Source organism: Ranitomeya variabilis, chromosome 3 (genome assembly GCF_051348905.1).
Source record: "Ranitomeya variabilis isolate aRanVar5 chromosome 3, aRanVar5.hap1, whole genome shotgun sequence".
Classification (NCBI taxonomy): domain Eukaryota; kingdom Metazoa; phylum Chordata; class Amphibia; order Anura; family Dendrobatidae; genus Ranitomeya; species Ranitomeya variabilis.
Genome location: NC_135234.1, coordinates 764,423,846 through 764,446,320, shown reverse-complemented (window position 1 = coordinate 764,446,320; position 22,475 = coordinate 764,423,846). Strand labels below are relative to the sequence as shown.

The window sequence follows — 22,475 nt, the reverse complement described above, 5'->3', positions numbered from 1 at the left end:
CTATTCCGGGGTCCGGCGGCAGGTAGGGTCTATTCCGGGGTCCCGCGGCAGGTAGGGTCTATTCCGGGGTCCCGCGGCAGGTAGGGTCTATTCCGGGGTCCCGCGGCAGGTAGGGTCTATTCCGGGGTCCCGCGGCAGGTAGGGTCTATTCCGGGGTCCCGCGGCAGGTAGGGTCTATTCCGGGGTCCCGCGGCAGGTAGCCTCTATTCCGGGGTCCCGCGGCAGGTAGCCTCTATTCCGGGGTCCCGCGGCAGGTAGGCTCTATTCCGGGGTCCCGCGGCAGGTAGGGTCTATTCCGGGGTCCCGCGGCAGGTAGGGTCTATTCCGGGGTCCCGCGGCAGGTAGGCTCTATTCCGGGGTCCCGCGGCAGGTAGGCTCTATTCCGGGGTCCCGCGGCAGGTAGGCTCTATTCCGGGGTCCCGCGGCAGGTAGGCTCTATTCCGGGGTCCTGCATTGGAGCCGTGTGTAGATTACTGTGAGGATGATATTGTTAGGGTGTGAGTGCGTCCACGGTCCTTACCTGCGGAGCAGCGCTCCTAGTGAGGATATACGTGATGCAGATGGGAACGAGGTGCCCTATCATAGACGCTCGGGGCCTGCTTCACCATTTGCAGGGTTTTGTCTGTTTTGTGTGTTTTTTTGTTTTGGTTTTTGTGTCGAGTTCTTCAAAATGGCGAATAGTGATTTTTTTTTTTTTGTCTTTTGCAAATTTTTAGCACAGTCTCATCATTTTTGTTAACATTTTGAAAAGTCGCAATTGAGGATTCACTCGCAAACTTTTGGAAACTCCCGAACCTCGTCCCACAAGGAGGAACCTAAAAAACAGGTGAACACAGAAGAGACTTCAGAAAAGGTTCAGATTGATAGAAAAATGAGGCACATATGAAAAACGGGGAAAATAAACAAAACAAAAAAAAAAAGGTGCAAATGTAATAATGGATCTGGCCTTTCTAGTTTAGTCCTTGAATTTGGCTATGGTTTTCCTAATCCTAAATGCCAAGATCTCTGCTTGCTGTCAGTGGGAGTCTGCGAGTAGAGACTGGAGACGTTCGCAGTGCGGGCTCTGAGTGATGCCTGTTACTTGCACTGATACATTGTAGCAAACGATCAGAATCGGGGCTGAATCTCGCTGCTGATGATGCAAATAACTTTTCAGGCTGGATACAATTGTAACAAAGCTGCAGCTGTGTGGTGGCCGCTCCGTCCCAGCTGTTGGGCGTTTGTCGTGCGGTTGGAGGTGTTTTTCCAGGATGTTTCTGCAGCATAATGTGATAATTGTAGCAGTGACGAGTTCTTGTCCTACCTGTCATTTCCTGAGAGCTATTTCTAGGCCGTGTCCCTGGTTACACTGCGCGGCCGCATGAAAGGAGCTCTGATGGCTGCGGACGACGAGCCGCGCTCACCTGCCACGTAGGAAACCTGCACAGGAAAAAAACACAGCGCGCTGTGCTGAGTGATGCACTAAGTGCTGCTCCACCTGTGGACGTATATTCCATTATGTGTGTAAGGCAAAGATGACATTGGAGAAAATGGACTTTATTACGCCCAAATCAAATGCCAACATTTCATTTCATAGAACCTTTCTCAAGCCACTTGGTCTCAGTAAACTCCATTTTTTTCAATGTAATCTTGCTTTGTCTGGAGCGCTGCCTTCTATGTAACTTGTATCCTGGAACAAAGTGGACATCTGCTTGGAGGCCTGGCACCCCTCTGTAAGTAGCTACAAAAAGGTGCAAAAAAGGGAACCGTAAAGTCCCACATCCTAGATATCACTGAATGAAATATTCCAGTTGTAAATCTTCATTCATTACATAGTGGAATGTGTTGAGAACAGTAAAACCTAAAAATGATCAACGTAAATCACATCTAATATCCCACGGAGGTCTGGAGTTGGAATGATGCTCAAAATCAGTGGAAAATGAAGTTACAGGCTGATCCAACTTCAGTGGAATTGCCTCAAGACAAGGCAATGATGCTCAGTAGTGTGTGTGTGGCCTCCACGTGCCTGTATGATCTCCCTACAATGCCTGGGCATGCTCCTGATGAGGCGGTGGATGGTCTCCTGAGGGATCTCCTCCCAGACCTGGACTAAAGTATCTGCCAACTTCTGGAAAGTCTGTGGTGCAACATGACGTTGGTGGATGGTGCGAGACATGATGTGCTCGATTGGATTCAGGTCTGGGATACGGGCAGGCCAGGTATCACAGAGAGTCTGAGGATCTCATCCTGGTACCCAATGGCACTCAGGCTACCTCTGGCGAGCACATGGAGGGCTGTGCGGCCCCCAAAGAAATGGATTCTCACACTATTACTGACCCACTGCCAAACCGGTCATGCTGGAGGATGTTGCAGGCAGCAGAACGTTCTGCACGGTGTCTTCAGACTGTCACGTCTGTCACATGTGCTCAGTGTGAACCTGCTCTCATCCGTGAAGCACACAGGGCATCAATGTCGAGTCTGCCAATATTGGTGTTCGCTGGCAAACGCAAATCACTCAGCACGGTGTTGGGCTGTAAGCACAGCACCCACCTGTGGACGTCAGGCACTCAGACCATCCTCATGGAATCAGTTTCTGACAGTTTGAGCAGACACATGGATGTTAGTGGCTTGTTTGAGGTCATTTTGCAGGTCTCTGGCAGTGCTCCTCCTGGTCCTCCTTGCCCAAAGGAGGAGGTAGCGGTCCTGCTGCTGGGTTGTTGCCCTCCTATGGCCCCCTCCACGTCTCCTAGTGTACTGGCCTGTCTCCTGGTATCTGCTTCATGCTTTGGAGATGTAGTGACAGACGCATCTACCCTCTTTTCTACAGCTCGCGTTGATGTGCCATCCTGGATGAGCTGCACTACCTGAGCAACTTCTGTGGGTTGTACTGTAGACACCCGCCTCATGCTACTGTGCAGTACTTCTAGGGGTGAGAGCAATTACCAAATGCAAAAGTGACCAAAACAGCCAAAAAGGATGAGAACAGAGAAATGGTCTGTGGTCACCCCCTGTAGAACCGCTCCTTTATAGGGGTTGTCTTGCTAATTGCCGATCATTTCTACATGTTGTCTATTCCATTTGCAGAACAGAAGGCGGAATTGATTCACAATCGGTGTTACTTCATAACTGGATTTGTTGATTTTACGGAAGTGGGATTTACCTGGAGTTACATTGTGATGTTTGTGCTCCCTTTATTTTTTTCAGCAGTGTATGATTAAGCAGGAGCCAAGATGTGGTCTCTGGCCGGGGTAGTGGGACTCACAGGTTCCTTCTTATCCTGCCCCTTATTCTATGGATTGACTCCTGGTGGTGACATAGACCTTAGCATTAACCCCTTCTCTGCTCTAGACCACTCATTTTCTGCTGTCCCACCCCCCACTGTCCTTATACTGGTCACCTAAGCTGGTTGTGTCTGTTTCTGATAGATGGACATGGACCCCCTGGTGGCTCAGTAGTTAGCACTGGGGTCTTCAGTTCACAACCCACCAGGGACAATATCTGCTGGAAGTTTGGATGTTCTCCCCAAGTTTGTGTGGGATTCTCCTCCTGGGAGTTGTGAAACTTCTTCCTCATTTTGGGGAACTCGTGACAAGGCATTGTCCTTGGAAGATTTTGGAATTTTTGTTTTTATTTGCTAACAGAAGAATCCATTGTTTGCTTGTTCTTACTTCTCCAATCTCCGAGGCCGTGTGTAGGGGTGGGGGTCCTGTCCTATAATAGAGGGGGTGCGTGCAGAGCCCCTCCAATCTCTTCATAGTCTGAGCATCGTGCAGATGTTGGTGTCCTGGATGTGGATGTCCACCACGGAGGCGGCTGGTCGTGGGCAGGTGGGTTTCTTATCCTTATAGGATATAGGGGGCTCGCTTTTCTTTCTTGGACCCGTTCTTTGCATTAGTATTAGTGAATTCATTGTGAGCAGTTGTCCCAGACGCTGATATCTCCCAGCATGCACTGAGAATCTTATTGATGCTTCTGTATCTTTACTACATAACTGCCAAATACTTGGTTTCTCATATACAGGTGGAATAAGCAGCGGTAAATCACCGAGATAAGGAACGGTGGAAGCGGAGCCAAGTGTTCATAACCTGCCCGTACTGGGGTGCAAAACGGCAAAATACTCACTATTCTGCTGGTGCAGTCACTGTGTACATACATTACATTACTGATCCTGAGTTACATCCTGTATTATACCCCAGAGCTGCACTCACTATTCTGCTGGTGCAGTCACTGTGTACATACATTACATTACTGATCCTGAGTTACATCCTGTATTATACCCCAGAGCTGCACTCACTATTCTGCTGGTGCAGTCACTGTGTACATACATTACATTACTGATCCTGAGTTACATCCTGTATTATACTCCACAGCTGCACTCACTATTCTGCTGGTGCAGTCACTGTGTACATACATTACATTACTGATCCTGAGTTACATCCTGTATTATACCCCAGAGCTGCACTCACTATTCTGCTGGTGCAGTCACTGTGTACATACATTACATTACTGATCCTGAGTTACATCCTGTATTATACCCCAGAGCTGCACTCACTATTCTGCTGGTGCAGTCACTGTGTACATACATTACATTACTGATCCTGAGTTACATCCTGTATTATACCCCAGAGCTGCACTCACTATTCTGCTGGTGGAGTCACTGTGTACATACATTACATTACTGATCCTGAGTTACATCCTGTATTATACCCCAGAGCTGCACTCACTATTCTGCTGGTGCAGTCACTGTGTACATACATTACATTACTGATCCTGAGTTACCTCCTGTATTATACTCCAGAGCTGCACTCACTATTCTGCTGGTGCAGTCACTGTGTACATACAATACATTACTGATCCCGAGTTACATCCTGTATTATACTCCAGAGCTGCACTCACTATTCTGCTGGTGCAGTCACTGTGTACATACATTACATTACTGATCCTGAGTTACCTCCTGTATTATACTCCAGAGCTGCACTCACTATTCTGCTGGTGCAGTCACTGTGTACATACAATACATTACTGATCCCGAGTTACATCCTGTATTATACTCCAGAGCTGCACTCACTATTCTGCTGGTGCAGTCACTGTGTACATACATTACATTACTGATCCTGAGTTACCTCCTGTATTATACTCCAGAGCTGCACTCACTATTCTGCTGGTGCAGTCACTGTGTACATACATTACATTACTGATCCTGAGTTACATCCTGTATTATACTCCAGAGCTGCACTCGCTATTCTGCTGGTGCAGTCACTGTGTACATACATTACATTACTGATCCTGAGTTACATCCTATATTATACTCCAGAGCTGCACTCGCTATTCTGCTGGTGCAGTCACTGTGTACATACATTACATTACTGATCCTGAGTTACATCCTGTATTATACCCCAGAGCTGCACTCACTATTCTGCTGGTGCAGTCACTGTGTACATACATTACATTACTGATCCTGAGTTACCTCCTGTATTATACCCCAGAGCTGCACTCACTATTCTGCTGGTGCAGTCACTGTGTACATACATTACATTACTGATCCTGAGTTACCTCCTGTATTATACTCCAGAGCTGCACTCACTATTCTGCTGGTGCAGTTACTGTGTACATACATTACATTACTGATCCTGAGTTACCTCCTGTATTATACTCCAGAGCTGCACTCACTATTCTGCTGGTGCAGTTACTGTGTACATACATTACATTACTGATCTGAGTTACCTCCTGTATTATACTCCAGAGCTGCACTCACTATTCTGCTGGTGCAGTCACTGTGTACATACATTACATTACTGATCCTGAGTTACATCCTGTATTATACTCCAGAGCTGCACTCACTATTCTGCTGGTGCAGTCACTGTGTACATACATTACATTACTGATTCTGAGTTACATCCTGTATTATACTCCAGAGCTGCACTCACTATTCTGCTGGTGCAGTTACTGTGTACATACATTACATTACTGATCCTGTGTTACCTCCTGTATTATACCCCAGAGCTGCACTCACTATTCTGCTGGTGTAGTCACTGTGTACATACATTACATTACTGATCCTGAGTTACCTCCTGTATTATACTCCAGAGCTGCACTCACTATTCTGCTGGTGCAGTTACTGTGTACATACATTACATTACTGATCCTGAGTTACATCCTGTATTATACTCCAGAGCTGCACTCACTATTCTGCTGGTGCAGTCACTGTGTACATACATTACATTACTGATCCTGAGTTACATCCTGTATTATACCCCAGAGCTGCACTCACTATTCTGCTGGTACAGTTACTGTGTACATACATTACATTACTGATCCTGAGTTACCTCCAGTATTATACCCCAGAGCTGCACTCACTATTCTGCTGGTGCAGTCACTGTGTACATACAATACATTACTGATCCTGAGTTACATCCTGTATTATACTCCAGAGCTGCACTCACTATTCTGCTGGTGCAGTCACTGTGTACATACATTACATTACTGATCCTGAGTTACATCCTGCATTATACCCCAGAGCTGCACTCACTATTCTGCTGTAATTGTAAATAGGACGCGTGCTTAGCTGAGCTCCAATATCGCAGTTAGTTTTTCCTACATCAGATGATTATACAATTTCTGGTGTAAATAGGTAATTTCTCAGAATTTATAATACTTGAGCTGTTTCTCAGCAGACACAGAACAAGCAGGAGCTGCAGGTCACTGGTGATTGCTGCTCTGGTGCTTTTCCCTGTATGCAGTCTATGCTACATGTGCACAGTTACCACAATGTGTTCTCCCCTCACTTGGCATCTGCCAACGTGACTCGTTCCTGACTGCTACATTTACTTTTGCAACAATGTATTCATAGTAACTGAATTTTAAAATGTCACCTCCTGTTTTGGGCATACAGCTGGAAGAGATGTAATACTTCATCACTCCTGCGGGGGCGCTGTGGTAGAACCGTACACTTATGGAGGACCCATGTTTATTCTTTACTCTGAAAATCAATGGGAAAGATGTAATACTTAATCTCTCCTGCAGGGGCACTGTGGGAGGATTGTTCACTTGTTTTTAAGTTCCTCGGCATTACAGCTAACTGTCCCTTATTCGACACCTTGTGATCAGAGTATTGTCCGGGGACCCTCCTAACTAAAAAGTTTTGCAGATATTGGCCAATCCCTTTAAGGAGAGTGTCTATTGGCACGGTATTGACCACTTCCACGTGGCGGTCTGTAGAATTATTGATGCAGCTTTGGCTGTGACTGGAGTATAAGGCGTAGTGCACCTTGGCAGAGACCTAATTAATAGAACCTTGTGTGATACAATGTATCCATGCATTGTTAGAACGCTCCCGGATTCGGTGCAGGTCACTGATTGGTGCGGTGGTTCTGTCCGTCCTTTCATCTTCTATATCCGGTGTATTCTGCCGTTACATCAGATTTATACCCGCAGATATCAGGCGCTGAGTTTCGTTTCTTGGGATGAGTCATTTCACTTTCCATTTCCCACCTGCCGTCTGGTTCTGTGTGTGACACTGATTCCGGCACGTCTCCTCGGTCGGGAGGGTGTGTGTATCCGGAGGGAATATGTAACATACACCTCATCCATGTGAGTGCAGCTTTGGATGTGACTAGAGCATTTTCCTGCTACTATATATAATGCATTGCTGGCGTTCAGGTGACGGCTGCACAGCAGGGGCGTACTCAGAAATCAGGGGGCCCCATAAGACTAAATTCTAATTGCCCGCGCCCCACCACCCATGGTTTAGGATGCTTATCAGAAACCCTCGTTTATTTGTTTCAGGGTGCCAACCTCCGCTGACAGGTAGGCATTGGATGCAAGCGAACTAGTGCAGGGTGCTTGTATGGTGATTGATGGTTATATTATTTTTTATTTATTTTTATTTTTTTTAGAAGAATTTATTAAGTTAAATTTTTATCTGATTAATCTTTAAATGGCTTAAGGTTAATTTGTTAGCTTACTTGATTCATTGACCTTATTAGATTATTGATACAGTAATTTTTCAAAATATGATTGCCCCAACAGTGTGATCCTCCAACTGTGCCCCCCCATACAACCCTCTATGCAGTTAATAAATAATAATAATAATAATTTTATTTATATAGCGCCAACATATTCCGCAGCGCTTTACAACTTATAGCAGTTTAATGGGCTTATATACAGTATAATGGCCCACACACAGACCTCCACACAGTATGATGGACAACACACAAATCTTCACACTGTATAATTGCTTGCATACAGTATAATGGCCCCCACATAACCCTCCAAATATTGCAATAGCCCCTATATAGTATAATGCACCCCATAATCCTCCATATAGTATAATGCACTCCCTATAGTCCTCCATATAGTATAATACACCCCATAGTCCTCTATATAGTATACTGCATGCAATAGTCCTCCGTATAGTATAATGCACCCCCATAGTCCTCTATCTAATATATAAAGCTGAATGTGTGTGTGTGTGTATGTATGTATGTATGTATGTATGTCCGGGATTGGCATCTGAACCGTAGCAGCTACAGCCACAAAATTTTGCACAGTCACACGTCTGGACCCCGAGAGCGTCATAGGCTATGTTGTGAGGTGAAATTTTAACCCCGCGCTTTCCAATTCACCAAACAATTTTGCCCCTATCTACATAATGGGGAAAAAGTGAAAGGAAAAGTGTTGGAGGCGTCGCAGCTACAGGCACAAAATTTTGCACAGTCACACGTCTGGACCCTGAGAGCGTCAAAGCTATATTGTGAGGTGAAATTTTAACCCCGCGCTTTCCAAGTCACCAAACAATTTTGCCCCTATCTACATAATGGGGAAAAAATGAAAGGAAAAGTGTTGGAGGCAAATTAACAGCTGCCAGATGTGAACAAGGGGGACTTAAAGAATGACAGCGATGGCACCAAAGAGTATATACTGTACAGTTGCTAAGGTGGGGCCCCAACATGGGATAATCACACCACCACGGGGATATGAACACACACACAAAATGCGCCACACACTACCACGTGCTCGAACACATATACCACCCTCAGTGCACATTTCACCACACATACACCAACCTCGCCACATAAAAGTAGAAACACAAAAGTCGCCGCTCAAAACTCGCCACGCGCAAAACTCTCCACATGCAAAACTCGCCACACGTGCAAAACTCGCCACACGCAAAACTTGCACACGCAGAAAAATTGCCACACGCAGAAAAATTGCCACATGCACAAAAGTTGCAACACATGCAAAAGTTGCCTCACACAAAACTTGCACATACTCAAAAGGCACCACACATAAAACTCGCCACGCGCAAAACTCGCCATGCGCAAAACTTGCTGCACACAACTTGCTACACTAACCTGTCACATGCAACTCGACACACAAAAAGTTGCTACACGCATGTCGCCACACAAAACTCATCTCACAAAAGTCCCTACATGCATGTCGCCACACGCAACTCAACACACACAACTTGACACACGAAACTCGCCCTAAAACACACACAAGTCTGGTATCCTTCAAAAATAAAAATCTGATTAATAAGCAGACAAACTACAAGAGCAACAAATGTACCATATAGGAATCCGGCAGCTGTCAGTCACATGACCAGTCTATTATGTGTATGTGTGAGCTAATATATACTGCCAGGGGGTGGGCTTACTGTTGGCTGGGGATTTATCAGGCTGCCATTTTAGCTTACAAATACTGAGGTAAAAATACTGACCAAATAACGTGTGAACGAGGGCTAATACAGGAGGAGATGGCATACAGCTATATACTATATACAGGAGATGACACACAGGTATATACTATTTACAGGGGAGATGACACACAGGTATATACTATATACAGGAGGAGATGACACACAGATATATACTATATACAGGAGAGATGACACACAGGTATATACTATATAGAGGAGGAGATGACATACAGGTACATACTACATACAGGAGGAGATGACATACAGGTATATACTATATACAGGAGGAGATGACACACAGGTATATACTATATACAGGAGCAGATTACCTACAGGTATATAGTATATACAGGAGGAGATGACACAGGTATATGCTATGTATAGGAGGAGATGACATACAGGTATATACTATATACAGGAGATGACACACAGATATATACTATATATAGGTGAGATGACACACAGGTATATACTATATACAGGAGATTACATACAGGTATATCTAATATATAAAGCTGAATGTGTGTATGTATGTATGTGTGTATGTCCGGGATTGGCATCTGTACCGTCGCAGCTACAGCCACAAAATTTTGCACAGTCACACGTCTGGACCCCGAGAGCGTCATAGGCTATGTTGTGAGGTGAAATTTTAACCCCGCGCGTTCCAATTCACCAAACAATTTTGCTCCTATCTACATAATGGGGAAAAAGTGAAGGGAAAAGTGTTGGAGGAAAATTGACAGCTGCCAGATGTGAACAATGAGGACTTAAAGAATGAGAGCGATGGCGACAAAGAGTATATACCGTACAGTTGCTAAGGTGGGGCCCCGACATGGGATACTCACCACACACGGGGATATGAACACAAACACAAAATGCGCCACACACTACCACGTGCTTGAACACATATACCACCCTCAGCACACATTTCACCACACACACACACCAACCTCGCCACATAAAAGTCGAAACACAAAAGTCACCACTCAAAACTCGCTACATGCAAAACTCGCCATATGCAAAACTAGGCTCACGCAAAACTCGCCACACGTGCAAAACTCACCTCATGGAAAACTCACCTCATGCAAAACTTGCACACACAGAAAAATTGCCACATGTACAAAAGTTGCACCACATGCAAAAGTTGCCTCACACAAAACTTGCACATACTCAAAATGCACCACACATAAAACTCGCCACGCGCAAAACTCGCCATGCACAAATCTTGCTGCACACAACTTGCTACACTAACCTGTCACATGCAACTCAACACACAAAATGTTGCTACACGCATGTCGCCACACAAAACTCATCTCACAAAAGTCGCTACATGCATGTCGCCACACGCAACTCAACACACACAACTTGACACATAAAACTCGCCCTAAAACACACACAAGTCTGGTATTGTCCTTCAAAAATAAAAATCTGATTAATAAGCAAACTACAAGAGCAACAAATGTACCATATAGGAAATACGGCAGCTGTCAGTCACATGACCTGTCTATTATGTGTATGTGTGAGCTAATATATACTGCCAGGGGGGAGGGCTTCCTGTTGGCTGGGGATTTATCAGGCTGCCAATAGCAACCAATCACAGCTCAGCTTCTATTTTGCTACAGTTAATTAACCTGAGCTCTGATTGGTTAATATAGGCAACAAAGACATTCTCAGTATAACAAAGCTAATATATGTTGTGAAATGCTTCTATTTGCTTAGTTTTTGCCTTTTAATAATTACATTTCTATCTATTTGTTTTGTGGTTTTTGTGTGCAGAATAAATTTTTGTTAACACATTCTATTTTGCTAACAGCAGTCATTAACCCGGGCGAAGCCGGGTAGTACAGCTAGTATTGTATAATGCACCCCATAGTCCTCCATATAGTATAGTGCACTCTCATAGTCCCCTATATAGTACAATGCACTCCCCATAGTCCTCTATATAGTATAATGCACTCCCCATGGTCCATTATATGGCATAATACACTCCCATAGTCCTCTACACTCACCGGCCACTTTATTAGGTACACCATGCTAGTAACGGGTTGGACCCCCTTTTGCCTTCAGAACTGCCTCAATTCTTCGTGGCATAGATTCAACAAGGTGCTGGAAGCATTCCTCAGAGATTTTGGTCCATATTGACATGATGGCATCACACAGTTGCCGCAGATTTGTCGGCTGCACATCCCAAAGATGCTCCATACAAGGCAGGATGGATCCATGCTTTCATGTTGTTTACGCCAAATTCTGACCCTACCATCCGAATGTCGCAGCAGAAATCGAGACTCATCAGACCAAGCAACGTTTTTCCAATCTTCTACTGTCCAATTTCGATGAGCTTGTACAAATTGTAGCCTCAGTTTCCTGTTCTTAGCTGAAAGGAGTGGTACCCGGTGTGGTCTTCTGCTGCTGTAGCCCATCTGCCTCAAAGTTCGACGCACTGTGCGTTCAGAGATGCTCTTAGGCCTACCTTGGTTGTAACGGGTGGCGATTTGAGTCACTGTTGCCTTTCTATCAGCTCGAACCAGTCTGCCCATTCTCCTCTGACCTCTGGCATCAACAAGGCATTTCCGCCCACAGAACTGCCGCTCACTGGATTTTTTTTATTTTTCGGACCATTCTCTGTAAACCCTAGAGATGGTTGTGCGTGAAAATCCCAGTAGATCAGCAGTTTCTGAAATACTCAGACCAGCCCTTCTGGCACCAACAACCATGCCACGTTCAAAGGCACTCAAATCACCTTTCTTCCCCATACTGATGCTCGGTTTGAACTGCAGGAGATTGTCTTGACCATGTCTACATGCCTAAATGCACTGAGTTGCCGCCATGTGATTGGCTGATTAGAAATTAAGTGTTAACAAGAAGTTGGACAGGTGTACCTAATAAAGTGGCCAGTGAGTGTATATAGTATAATGCACCTCATAGTCCTCTATATAGTATAATGCGCTCCCCATGGTCCGTTATATGGAATAATACATTCCCATAGTCCTCTATATGGCATAATGCACCCCCATAGTCCTCTATATGGCATATTGCACCCCCATAGTTCACTATATAGTATAATGCACTCCCATAGTCCTCGATATAGTATAATGCACTCCCATAGTCCTCGATATAGTATAATGCACTCCCATAGTCCTCTATATAGTATAATGCACTCCCATAGTCCTCTATATAGTGTAATACATCTCATAGTCCTCTATATAGTATAGTGCACTCCCCATAGACCTCTATATGGCATAATGCACCCCATAGTCCTCTATATGGCATAATGCACCCCATAGTCCTCTATATAGTATAATGCACCTCATTGTCCTCTGTATAGTATAATGCACCCCCATGGTCTGCTATATGGCATAATGCACCCCATAGTCCACTATATAGTATAATGCATTCCCCACAGTCCGCTTTTTTTTTCCACTTTTTTCACACCTGTTGGGGTCAATTTTACTTCAGAGCAATTTTGAGCTCTTTTCATGTCACTGTTTCTCCAGTTGTGATATTGGGGACTTCTTAAGGCTCGGTGCACACAGTTTTTTTTCCTGATTTTTTTTTTTTATTTTTTTTATTTTTTAAGTTTCACATTGTTGTAGTCGTACACCTTTTTATTTATATTTTTTTGTCAATTTTGGAACTGTAAATAGTGAGCAGCTTCCAAGGAGAAGACGAAACGTGCACAGCAAATCTTTTTTACATTGCTGTTCGTGTGTTTGTAGCTTTTTTTTTTTTTTTTTTTAAGCGCTGTTCCTGGCAGAAACTACCTGAAGAAAATACTGTATGCAGATATTCTTCTAGGCATCAGGAAACGCTGGTTCTTTCGGAGTTTTTTTGTTTCCTGGAAAGTTGTGGTTTTTTTTTTTTTTTTGCAGCCTTCTGATTGGACAGAGCCTACTTTTGGAGTGTTTTCCACCAGGAGCTGTTTCGAAGAAGTGATATACACTTTTTTTTCTTTTTTTCCCCTCCAGGCTTTTTTGAAAACCTAAAGCAGGAAAAAAAGAAAAACTTAAGATTTTAGGCATTTTTTTATTTTAGGATGACCCCCTCTGATGAACTCCTCAAAAACTGTCTGCACGTTCCCTAGGGAATCCTAAAGGTTCCATTTCTGTAGGGGATCTTCTTTGTCGTTGTGCTGTTCCCTGCACGCATTAATGTCCTTGTTGCCCTTTGATCCTCCTGCGTGGTCTGACATCATTCTGGGTGAGGTACATCGATGACGTTTCCCACTTCTGTGAAGCCAGCATTAGATTAGCCGTGTGCTTGATGTGGCCAAGATCAGGTATTAGAAGTGGATTTAACTCTCACTTTTACTACTTTGAATTAAACTAAACATCTGTGATGCAATAAAAATAAAATATTCTCAAAATTGCGTGTGCCGTTAATGCTCATTATTTTCATACTTTCTGTGCAGTCTCCATGTTAAAAGAGCTTGTTTGGAATATGGAAAATGTTGCTGCTTTTTAAAAAAAAAATAGCGCCCCTCCTGTCCATGTATTGTCTGGTATTGCAGCTCCGCTCCAATAAATGGGGTTGAGCTTCAAACGTTTGACTGATTATTTTTATTTTTTTTTATTATTTTTTTATCCTAGTATGGATTGCATTGATTGATTCTTGACTCTGAATGCCTATGTTGTGATGCTAGAGAATAGATAGGCAGGACACACAATTGTAGTCTGAATATCTGTGGTACTGCTGAGGAATAGATGCTCAGAGCCTTCATCCCACTGGTGTCCTGCCTGTCTGTGGTACTGCTGGAGAATAGATAGACAGGACACAACTGTTAATGGGATAACCAGTCTCATAATATTCCGTTGTCAGTATATCGTCATGTTGTACTTATATTATGCCTTTGTCAACCTTTTGGCAGTGAATACATCTTTTACATTTCTGGATAACAGGACAAATAACTTTTAGTCCTGTAAAACTGCCCATCACTATAGAAGTGGATTATAATAATTGAGCATCGCTATTGTGCTGCTGGAGACCAGATAGGCTAGTTGATACATTTGTGGATTGAATATTACCAGAATGTTTGTCTCACTATCACTGTGTGATTCTACTGACTGAAATTCTTCTGGAGATAGGCAGGTTGTTGCAACTATGGATTGAATGTCATATGGCTACTTTCACACGCACATCACTAGACTGTGAGGTTAAAAAGACTCCGGCTCTGATTGCTTTTTGTGTACTGCTGGAGACTAGATAGGCAGATGGGTACAACTGTGGACTGATTGTCATCAGGACATTCATCCCTCAGGAACTAGAGTGAGAGATCGTAATGTTTGGCACTTTTGACTTTGAATACTTCCGTTGTACTACAGAAGCTAAGATAAGCAGGTTGACAAACTCAATGTTATCAAGTAGTTTCTGCATATGGTATTAACGTGTAAGGTTATAATGACTGATTAGTTGCCTTTGTAAATCTATGTAAACTGCTGGTGTCTAAATAGGGAGGTTGGCACGACATGACCATTCTGATCAAGGCGTGAAGTCATCATGACAGTCTCTGGCAATGATTACTGTTATGATCTGGTGGCCTAAGAGCAGCATGAGACGTACTCTGGAGAAGGTGGTACCTGTACTGACCGCAGACCCTGAACTTAATACCGCAACTGGAAGTAGCCGTGGAATGTACCTAACACTCCCTGGACATCTCGACACAGCCGGAGGACTAATTACCCCTAGAGATAGAAATGGAAAACTATCTTGCCTCAGAGAAAATCCCCAAAGGATAGACAGCCCCCCACAAATATTGACTGTGAGAGGAGAGGGAAAAAACATACACAGACTGAAATCAGAATTTAGCAAAGGAGGCAACTTCTAGCTAAATAGAAAGGATAGGACAGAGTACTATGCGGTCAGTATTAAAACACTAGAAAATATCCACCACAGAAAATACAAAATCTCCACATCTAACTAAAGATATGGAGGGTATATCTGAATCTCCAGAGATACCAGCTTGGCTAAACAAATCCTTATACAGACCAAGCTGGACAAGACAAAAACATGGAAAAGAACTGAACAATAAGGCCATGTGCACACGTTCAGTATTTTTCGCGTTTTTTTCGCGTTTTTTCGCTATAAAAACGTGATAAAAACGCGAAAAAAACGCTAACATATGCCTCCCATTATTTTCAGTGTATTCCGCATTTTTTGTGCAAATGTAGCCTTTTTTTCCGCGAAAAAATCGCATCGCGGAAAAAAAAGCAACATGTTCATTAAAATGCGGAATTGCAGGGGATTCCGCACACCTAGGGGTCCATTGATCTGCTTACTTCCCGCACGGGGCTGTGCCCACGATGCGGGAAGTAAGCAGATTATGTGCGGTTGGTACCCAGGGTGGAGGAGAGGAGACTCTCCTCCACGCACTGGGCACCATATAATTGGTAAAAAAATAAGAATTAAAATAAAAAATAGTCCTATACTCACCCTCTGATGGCCCCCGAAGTGTTCCCGCCTCTGTGCTGCACGCTGGCTTCGGTTCCTGTAGCTGGTGTGCGGTGAAGGACCTTGCCGAATGACGTCACTGTCCTGTGATTGGCCGAGACCGCTCACGTGACCGTGACGTCATGGAAGGCCCTGCGCGCACACATCAGCTATAGGAACGGACGCCGGTGAGGAGATCTGATGTCTGCGGGTGAGTATAAGCATTTTTTTATTTTTTTTATTATTTTTAAACGTTCTATCTTTTACTATAGATGCTGCAAAAGCAGCATCTATAGTAACAAGTTGGTCACACTTGTCAAACGCTATGTTTGACAAGTGTGACCAACTTGTCAGTCAGTTTTCCAAGCGATGCTACAGATCGCTTGGAAAACTTTAGCATTCTGCAAGCTAATTACGCTTGCAGAATGCTAAAAAAACGCAAAAAAAACGGAAAAAAACCGCAAAAAAAAAAATGCGGATTTCTTGCAGAAAATTTCCGGTTTTCTTCAGGAAATTTCTGCAAGAAATCCGCAACGTGTGCACATACCCTAAAGCCCACAGCATGTGGACAGCAAAAATCAAGGCCAGAGCTTATCTTTGTTGAAATGAACAGCAAAGCAGGAAAGACCAGGCAGGGATGTGAATCCTCCAGGAACAATGGACAACTGGCACTGACTAAAGGGTAGAGCAAGAATAAATAGCCCAGTCAGAATTGCAAAAAGTGGACACACCTGATAAATGCTGCGATCCAGAGACAGCAGCACTACCACTTATAACCACCGGAGGGAGCCCAAGAACAGAATTCACAACAGATTACCTCTCGTATTGCCGGAGCCTAGATATGCAGGGTGATAAAACTGGATTGAAATAATCAGGATGGTCTGTATATATAATTGTCTAAGGAGTACTTCCGTCTTTCTGTCGGCAACTTCCATCATGGAAATCCCGCGTCGCTGATTGGTCTCGCCAGCTGCCTGTCATGGCTGCCGCGACCAATCGGCAACGGCCACAGTCCGATTAGTCCCTCCCTACTCCCCTGCAGTCAGTGCCCGGCGCCCGCATACTCCCCTCCAGTCACTGCAAACATGGAGTTAATGCCAGCGGTAACGGACCGCTTTATGCCGCGGGTAACGCTGTTGTGAACTCTGTTTCCGGGCTCCCTCCTGTGGTCGTGAGTGGTACTGTGTGAGTTCTCTCTTTGGGCTTCCCCTGGTGGCTCTTTTTGTTATTTTGCAGGTTTCTGGCAGGATCAGCTGTCTCGTCATCTGCTAGTTAGGTTTCCTATTGAATCCACCTGGTCCTTCATTCCTTGCCTGTTGTCGTTGTATGCAGTGCTATTCTGATTGCTCCTGTCTACATCTGTTATCAGTCTCTCCAAGAGAAGCTAAGTTCTGTTTGCTTATTTTTGCTCATCTGTGTTCAAGATGTTTCCTAGTATATGATGAGTTTTGTCCAGCTTGCTAATATGTGATTTCCCTGCTTGCTGGTGCTCTGGGGTGCTGAGTTGCTCCCCCCACATCGTTAGTTGGTGTGGGGGTTCTCGCATTCTCTGCGTGGATATTTTTGCATAGGGTTTTTTACTGACCGCACAGATCCCTTGCTATTTTCTGCTATCTAGCGTTAGCAGGCCTCATTTGCTTAACCTGTTTCATCTATGTTTGTCTTTTCCTCTTAACTCACCGTTATTATTTGTGGGGGGCTTCTATATCTCTGGGGTTATTTTTCTGAGGCAAGTGAGGTCTTTACTTTCTCTTTAGGGGTAGTCAGTTTCTCAGGCCGTGAAGAGACGTCTAGGATTTCAGGAAACGTTCCACGGCTGCCTATAGTGTGTGCGGTTAGGATCAGGTTTGCGGTTAGTCCAGTTACCACATCCCCAGAGCTCGTCCTATTATCTTCTACTTAGCTGGTTAGATTTGTGATCCTAAGCCACTAGGATCATAACATAACGCACTCCGTTATCGCTGCTATTAACCCTGTGTGTCCCCAACTTTTTACTATTGATGCTGCCTATGCAGCATCAATAGTAAAAAGATGTAATATTATTAATAAAAAATAAAAAAAAAATCCTGCTATTCTCACCCTCCGTAGTCTGCCCAGGCGCGCTTGGCTGCCCCCATCTTCCGTTCCCAGAGACGCATTGCGAAATTACCCAGAAGACTTAGCGGTCTCGCGAGCCCGCTAAGTCATGTAGGTAATTTCGCAATGCATCCTGGGAACGGAAGATTGCGGCAACCGCGCGCGTATCGCCAGAGCTTCGCTGGATCCTGGCGGGTGAGTATATAACTATTTTTTTATTTTAATTATTTTTTTTAACAGGGATATGGTGCCCACATTGCTGTATACTACATGTGCTGTGTTATATACTGCGTGGGCTGTGCTATAAGTTACGTGGCCATTGTTATATACTGCATGGCCTGTGTTATATACTACGTCGCCTGTGTTATATACTGCGTGGGCTGTGTTATATACTATGTCGCCTGTGTTATATACTGCATGGCCTGTGTTATATAGTACGTAGGCTGTGTTATATACTACGTCGCCTGTGTTATATACTGCATGGGCTGTTATATAGTACGCGGGCTGTGTTATATAGTACATGGACTGTGTTATATACTGTTTGGGCTGTGTTATATACTACGTGCCCAGTGTTATATACTGCGTGGCCTGTATTAACGCATCGGGTATTCTACAATATGTATGTATGTATGTATATAGCAGCCACATAGTACGTGGCCTGTGCTATATACTATTTGTCTGCTATATACTACATGGCTCCTATATACTACGTGGCCTGTGCTATATACTATGTGGCGGCTGCTACATACATACATACATACATACATACATACATACATACATACATACATACATACATACATACATACATATTCTAGAATACCCGATGCGTTAGAATCGGGCCACCATCTAGTTATAGTATAATCAGTAAAGTGTGGGCTTATAAAGATTTGAATGTTACCACAGGCTCTTAATGCCTTGGTTTTACTGTTGGGAACTAGATAGTCCCCAGGTGTGTCAACCTCACTACCATGTGTAGGGGGTAGTATTGGCTATAAATCTGTATTTTACTGCAGGATACTAAATGGGCAGGTTGCTACAACCATAGGTGAAATATCCAGAATATGCTTTTATATTGTGACATAAAATGTTGTAATGAATGTCCTTTTCACTCTAATGTATATGTTGTGCTGCAGGGGAATAGATAGGCAAGTTTACACAATCAAAAAGAAGCGAAAGATCAGTGAAATACAACATAGATGTTATGGACATGAACACAGAGGTATACTCCTAAGGAAAATTACCACTAATAGGTAACAGTAAGACGATAAAATCCTGTCTACAATGTTGGTTAATTTTATGTACACAGATGAGTAATAACAGTGTAATTAAGCAAATGGCATCCAAATGCCGCATAAAGGACAATATGGTAAATTGCACAATGTCAAACAAATAGTTTGCTGCACACACCCCCATCGCGAGTTTCGCTTTATGCTTTGTCAAGGGAATACAAACCCTAAATTGAAACATGCATCTGGGCCAGGAATCTAGGGGTTGGGTAACTATTTTTATGATATTGTGCAATTTGCCATATTGTCCTTTTATACTCCATTTAGAGATTATATGCGTAATTATGCAATTATTATTATTCATCTGTGTGCATTTAATTAACGTAGACAGGTTTTATTGGCTTATAATGTTCTGAGCTTACCTCTATATTGCTGTCTGTAACATCTGGAATATATTACCTTATCTGTTTTTAGTGATTTTTTTTTTTTTTTTTTTTTTCTAATGCAAATTCTTATTTTAACCTAAGTTTTATACCTTGTAGGAGTCATATTTAATTTGTACACCCTATGATAACCTTATTGTAAATTGGTTTAGGTTTATACAGTTGTAAAGACTATTCTCAGTACCTTCATCTCACTAGGCTGTGAATAGGTTATTACTAAATGGCTCCCAAGGCGCTCAATGATGTCGTACTGCAGGAGGCTAGATAGGCAGGTTTGCACAACTGTAGACTCGATATCCTCAATATGTACATTACACCATGTCTACATTTTGATGGTAAATTTCTCTATAGTCACTCAATCATGTGATCGTACTGCAGTAGACGAGATAGGCGGTTTTATACAACTGTAGACTCCATATCCTCTGTATGTTCATTCCACCATGTCTACACTGATGATATAGAATCTACAGTTGTATAAACCTTCCGATCTAATTTGTCCTACAGTGAGTTCCAATGAGTTAATTACCTACTCGCAGTGTAGACATGGTGGAATGAACATACTGAGGATATGGAGTCTACAGTTGCATAAACGTGCCTTTCTAGACTCCTGCAGTACGATCACATCATCGAGAGCCTATAATACCATATGGTAATTGCCTGCTCACAGTGTAGACAATGGTGGATTGAACATAGTGTGAGTAGGTAATTACTTATTGGTATCATAGGCACTCAATGATTTGAGCGTACTGCAGGAGTTTAGATAGGCAGGTTTATACAACTGTAGAATCCAAATCCTTAGTATGTTCATTCCACCATGTCTACACTGCGAGTAGGTAATTTCCTAAATGGTATCATTGGCACTCACTGCAGGACATTAGATAGGCACGTTTATACAACTGTAGACTCCATATCCTTAGTGTAGATAATGGTGGAATGAACCTTCTGTGAGGAAGGTAATTACTAAATAGTATCTACAGTCTTGGCTCAATAGGCAATCAAAAATGTGATGGTCCTGCAGGAGACAAGATAGGCAGGTTTATACAACTGTAAACTCCATATCCGCTGTATGATTATTCCACTGTATCTACATAGTGAAGCTGTAAAAACAAAAATGGCTCTATAGGTTCTCATGATGTGATCGTACTGCTGGAGTCCTGATAGGCAGGTTTATACAATTTACAGCTGAATATGATCAGGATGGTCTTGATTCTTCCGCAGGTGTGATTGCAGACAAATTATACTGTTTGACACTAGATAGGCAGGATTCAATCTGTAATTTAGAACATTCCCCTGTGTTCTAGGGGTCTTAGCTGCCCATGAGGTTAAGTAATCGCACCTGTCGCGCTGCGTCTGCGGAGATCTCGGGGTGTGCGCCCGTCTCCCGTGACATTTTTCTCATTTTTATCCTTTGTATTTTTAGGTGAAAGTTACGCAAGAGCTGAAAAACATTCAGGCCGACCAGATGACTAAGCTGCAAGCCAAGCATCAGGCAGAATGTGACCTCCTAGAAGACATGAGGTAAGACCTGTCGCCCGCCCCATTGGATTCCTGTCCTGTTTGCTCGGCCTCCTCTTCTTTATTTTGGAAGAACAGTTGGTTTTCAGCAAAACTCCGGGAACTGTCAGTGGAATTTCCTCTCCTCCTTCCTGCCCTGTCTCCCTGCGCTGTCACACAGCTGGAGAATGTGGAGGTCACGAGCGAGAGGGGCAGTGTTAAAGCGACATCACCCCTTATTTTGGTTCTTTTAAGGGGTGTATGTGTGTAGATATAATCTCTATGGCCTGTGCAGGGGATGCGGAGAGCTGTGCTAGTGACCTATTATCTTCTATGGCGGGGTGTTGTGGGCATGCTCTGTGGCCTGCGCAGGGGATGAGGAATGTATGTACACAGCAACTGCACCAGCAGAATAGTGAGTGCAGCTCTGGAGTATAATACAGGATGTAACTCAGGATCAGTAATGTAATGTATGTACACAGTGACTGCACCAGCAGAATAGTGAGTGCAGCTCTGGAGTATAATACAGGATGTAACTCAGGATCAGTAATGTAATGTATGTACACAGTGACTGCACCAGCAGAATAGTGAGTGCAGCTCTGGGGTATAATACAGGATGTAACTCAGGATCAGTAATGTAATGTATGTACACAGTGCCTGCACCAGCAGAATAGTGAGTGCAGCTCTGGAGTATAATACAGGATGTAACTCAGGATCAGTAATGTAATGTATGTACACAGTGACTGCACCAGCAGAATAGTGAGTGCAGCTCTGGGGAATAATACAGGATGTAACTCAGGATCAGTAATGTACTGTATGTACACAGTGACTGCACCAGCAGAATAGTGAGTGCAGCTCTGGGGTATAATACAGGATGTAACTCAGGATCAGTAATGTAATGTATGTACACAGTGACTGCACCAGCAGAATAGTGAGTGCAGCTCTGGGGTATAATGCAGGAGGTAACTCAGGATCAGTAATGTATGTACACAGTGACTGCACCAGCAGAATAGTGAGTGCAGCTCTGGGGAATAATACAGGATGTAACTCAGGATCAGTAATGTACTGTATGTACACAGTGACTGCACCAGCAGAATAGTGAGTGCAGCTCTGGGGAATAATACAGGATGTAAC

At 43.7% G+C, this 22,475-nt stretch overlaps 1 protein-coding gene across 3 annotated transcripts in view; it reads left to right on the top strand.

Annotated features, from left to right (window-relative positions):
• The window catches only part of FCHSD2 (FCH and double SH3 domains 2), a 136,906-nt gene that overhangs the window by 7,182 nt on the left and 107,249 nt on the right, over positions 1–22,475 (top strand). For all 3 annotated transcript variants that reach the window (XM_077298774.1, XM_077298773.1, XM_077298772.1), the window contains exon 2: positions 21,268–21,365. In XM_077298774.1, the coding sequence (XP_077154889.1) occupies positions 21,268–21,365 (98 nt within the window). The remainder of the gene's footprint in view (positions 1–21,267; positions 21,366–22,475) is intronic.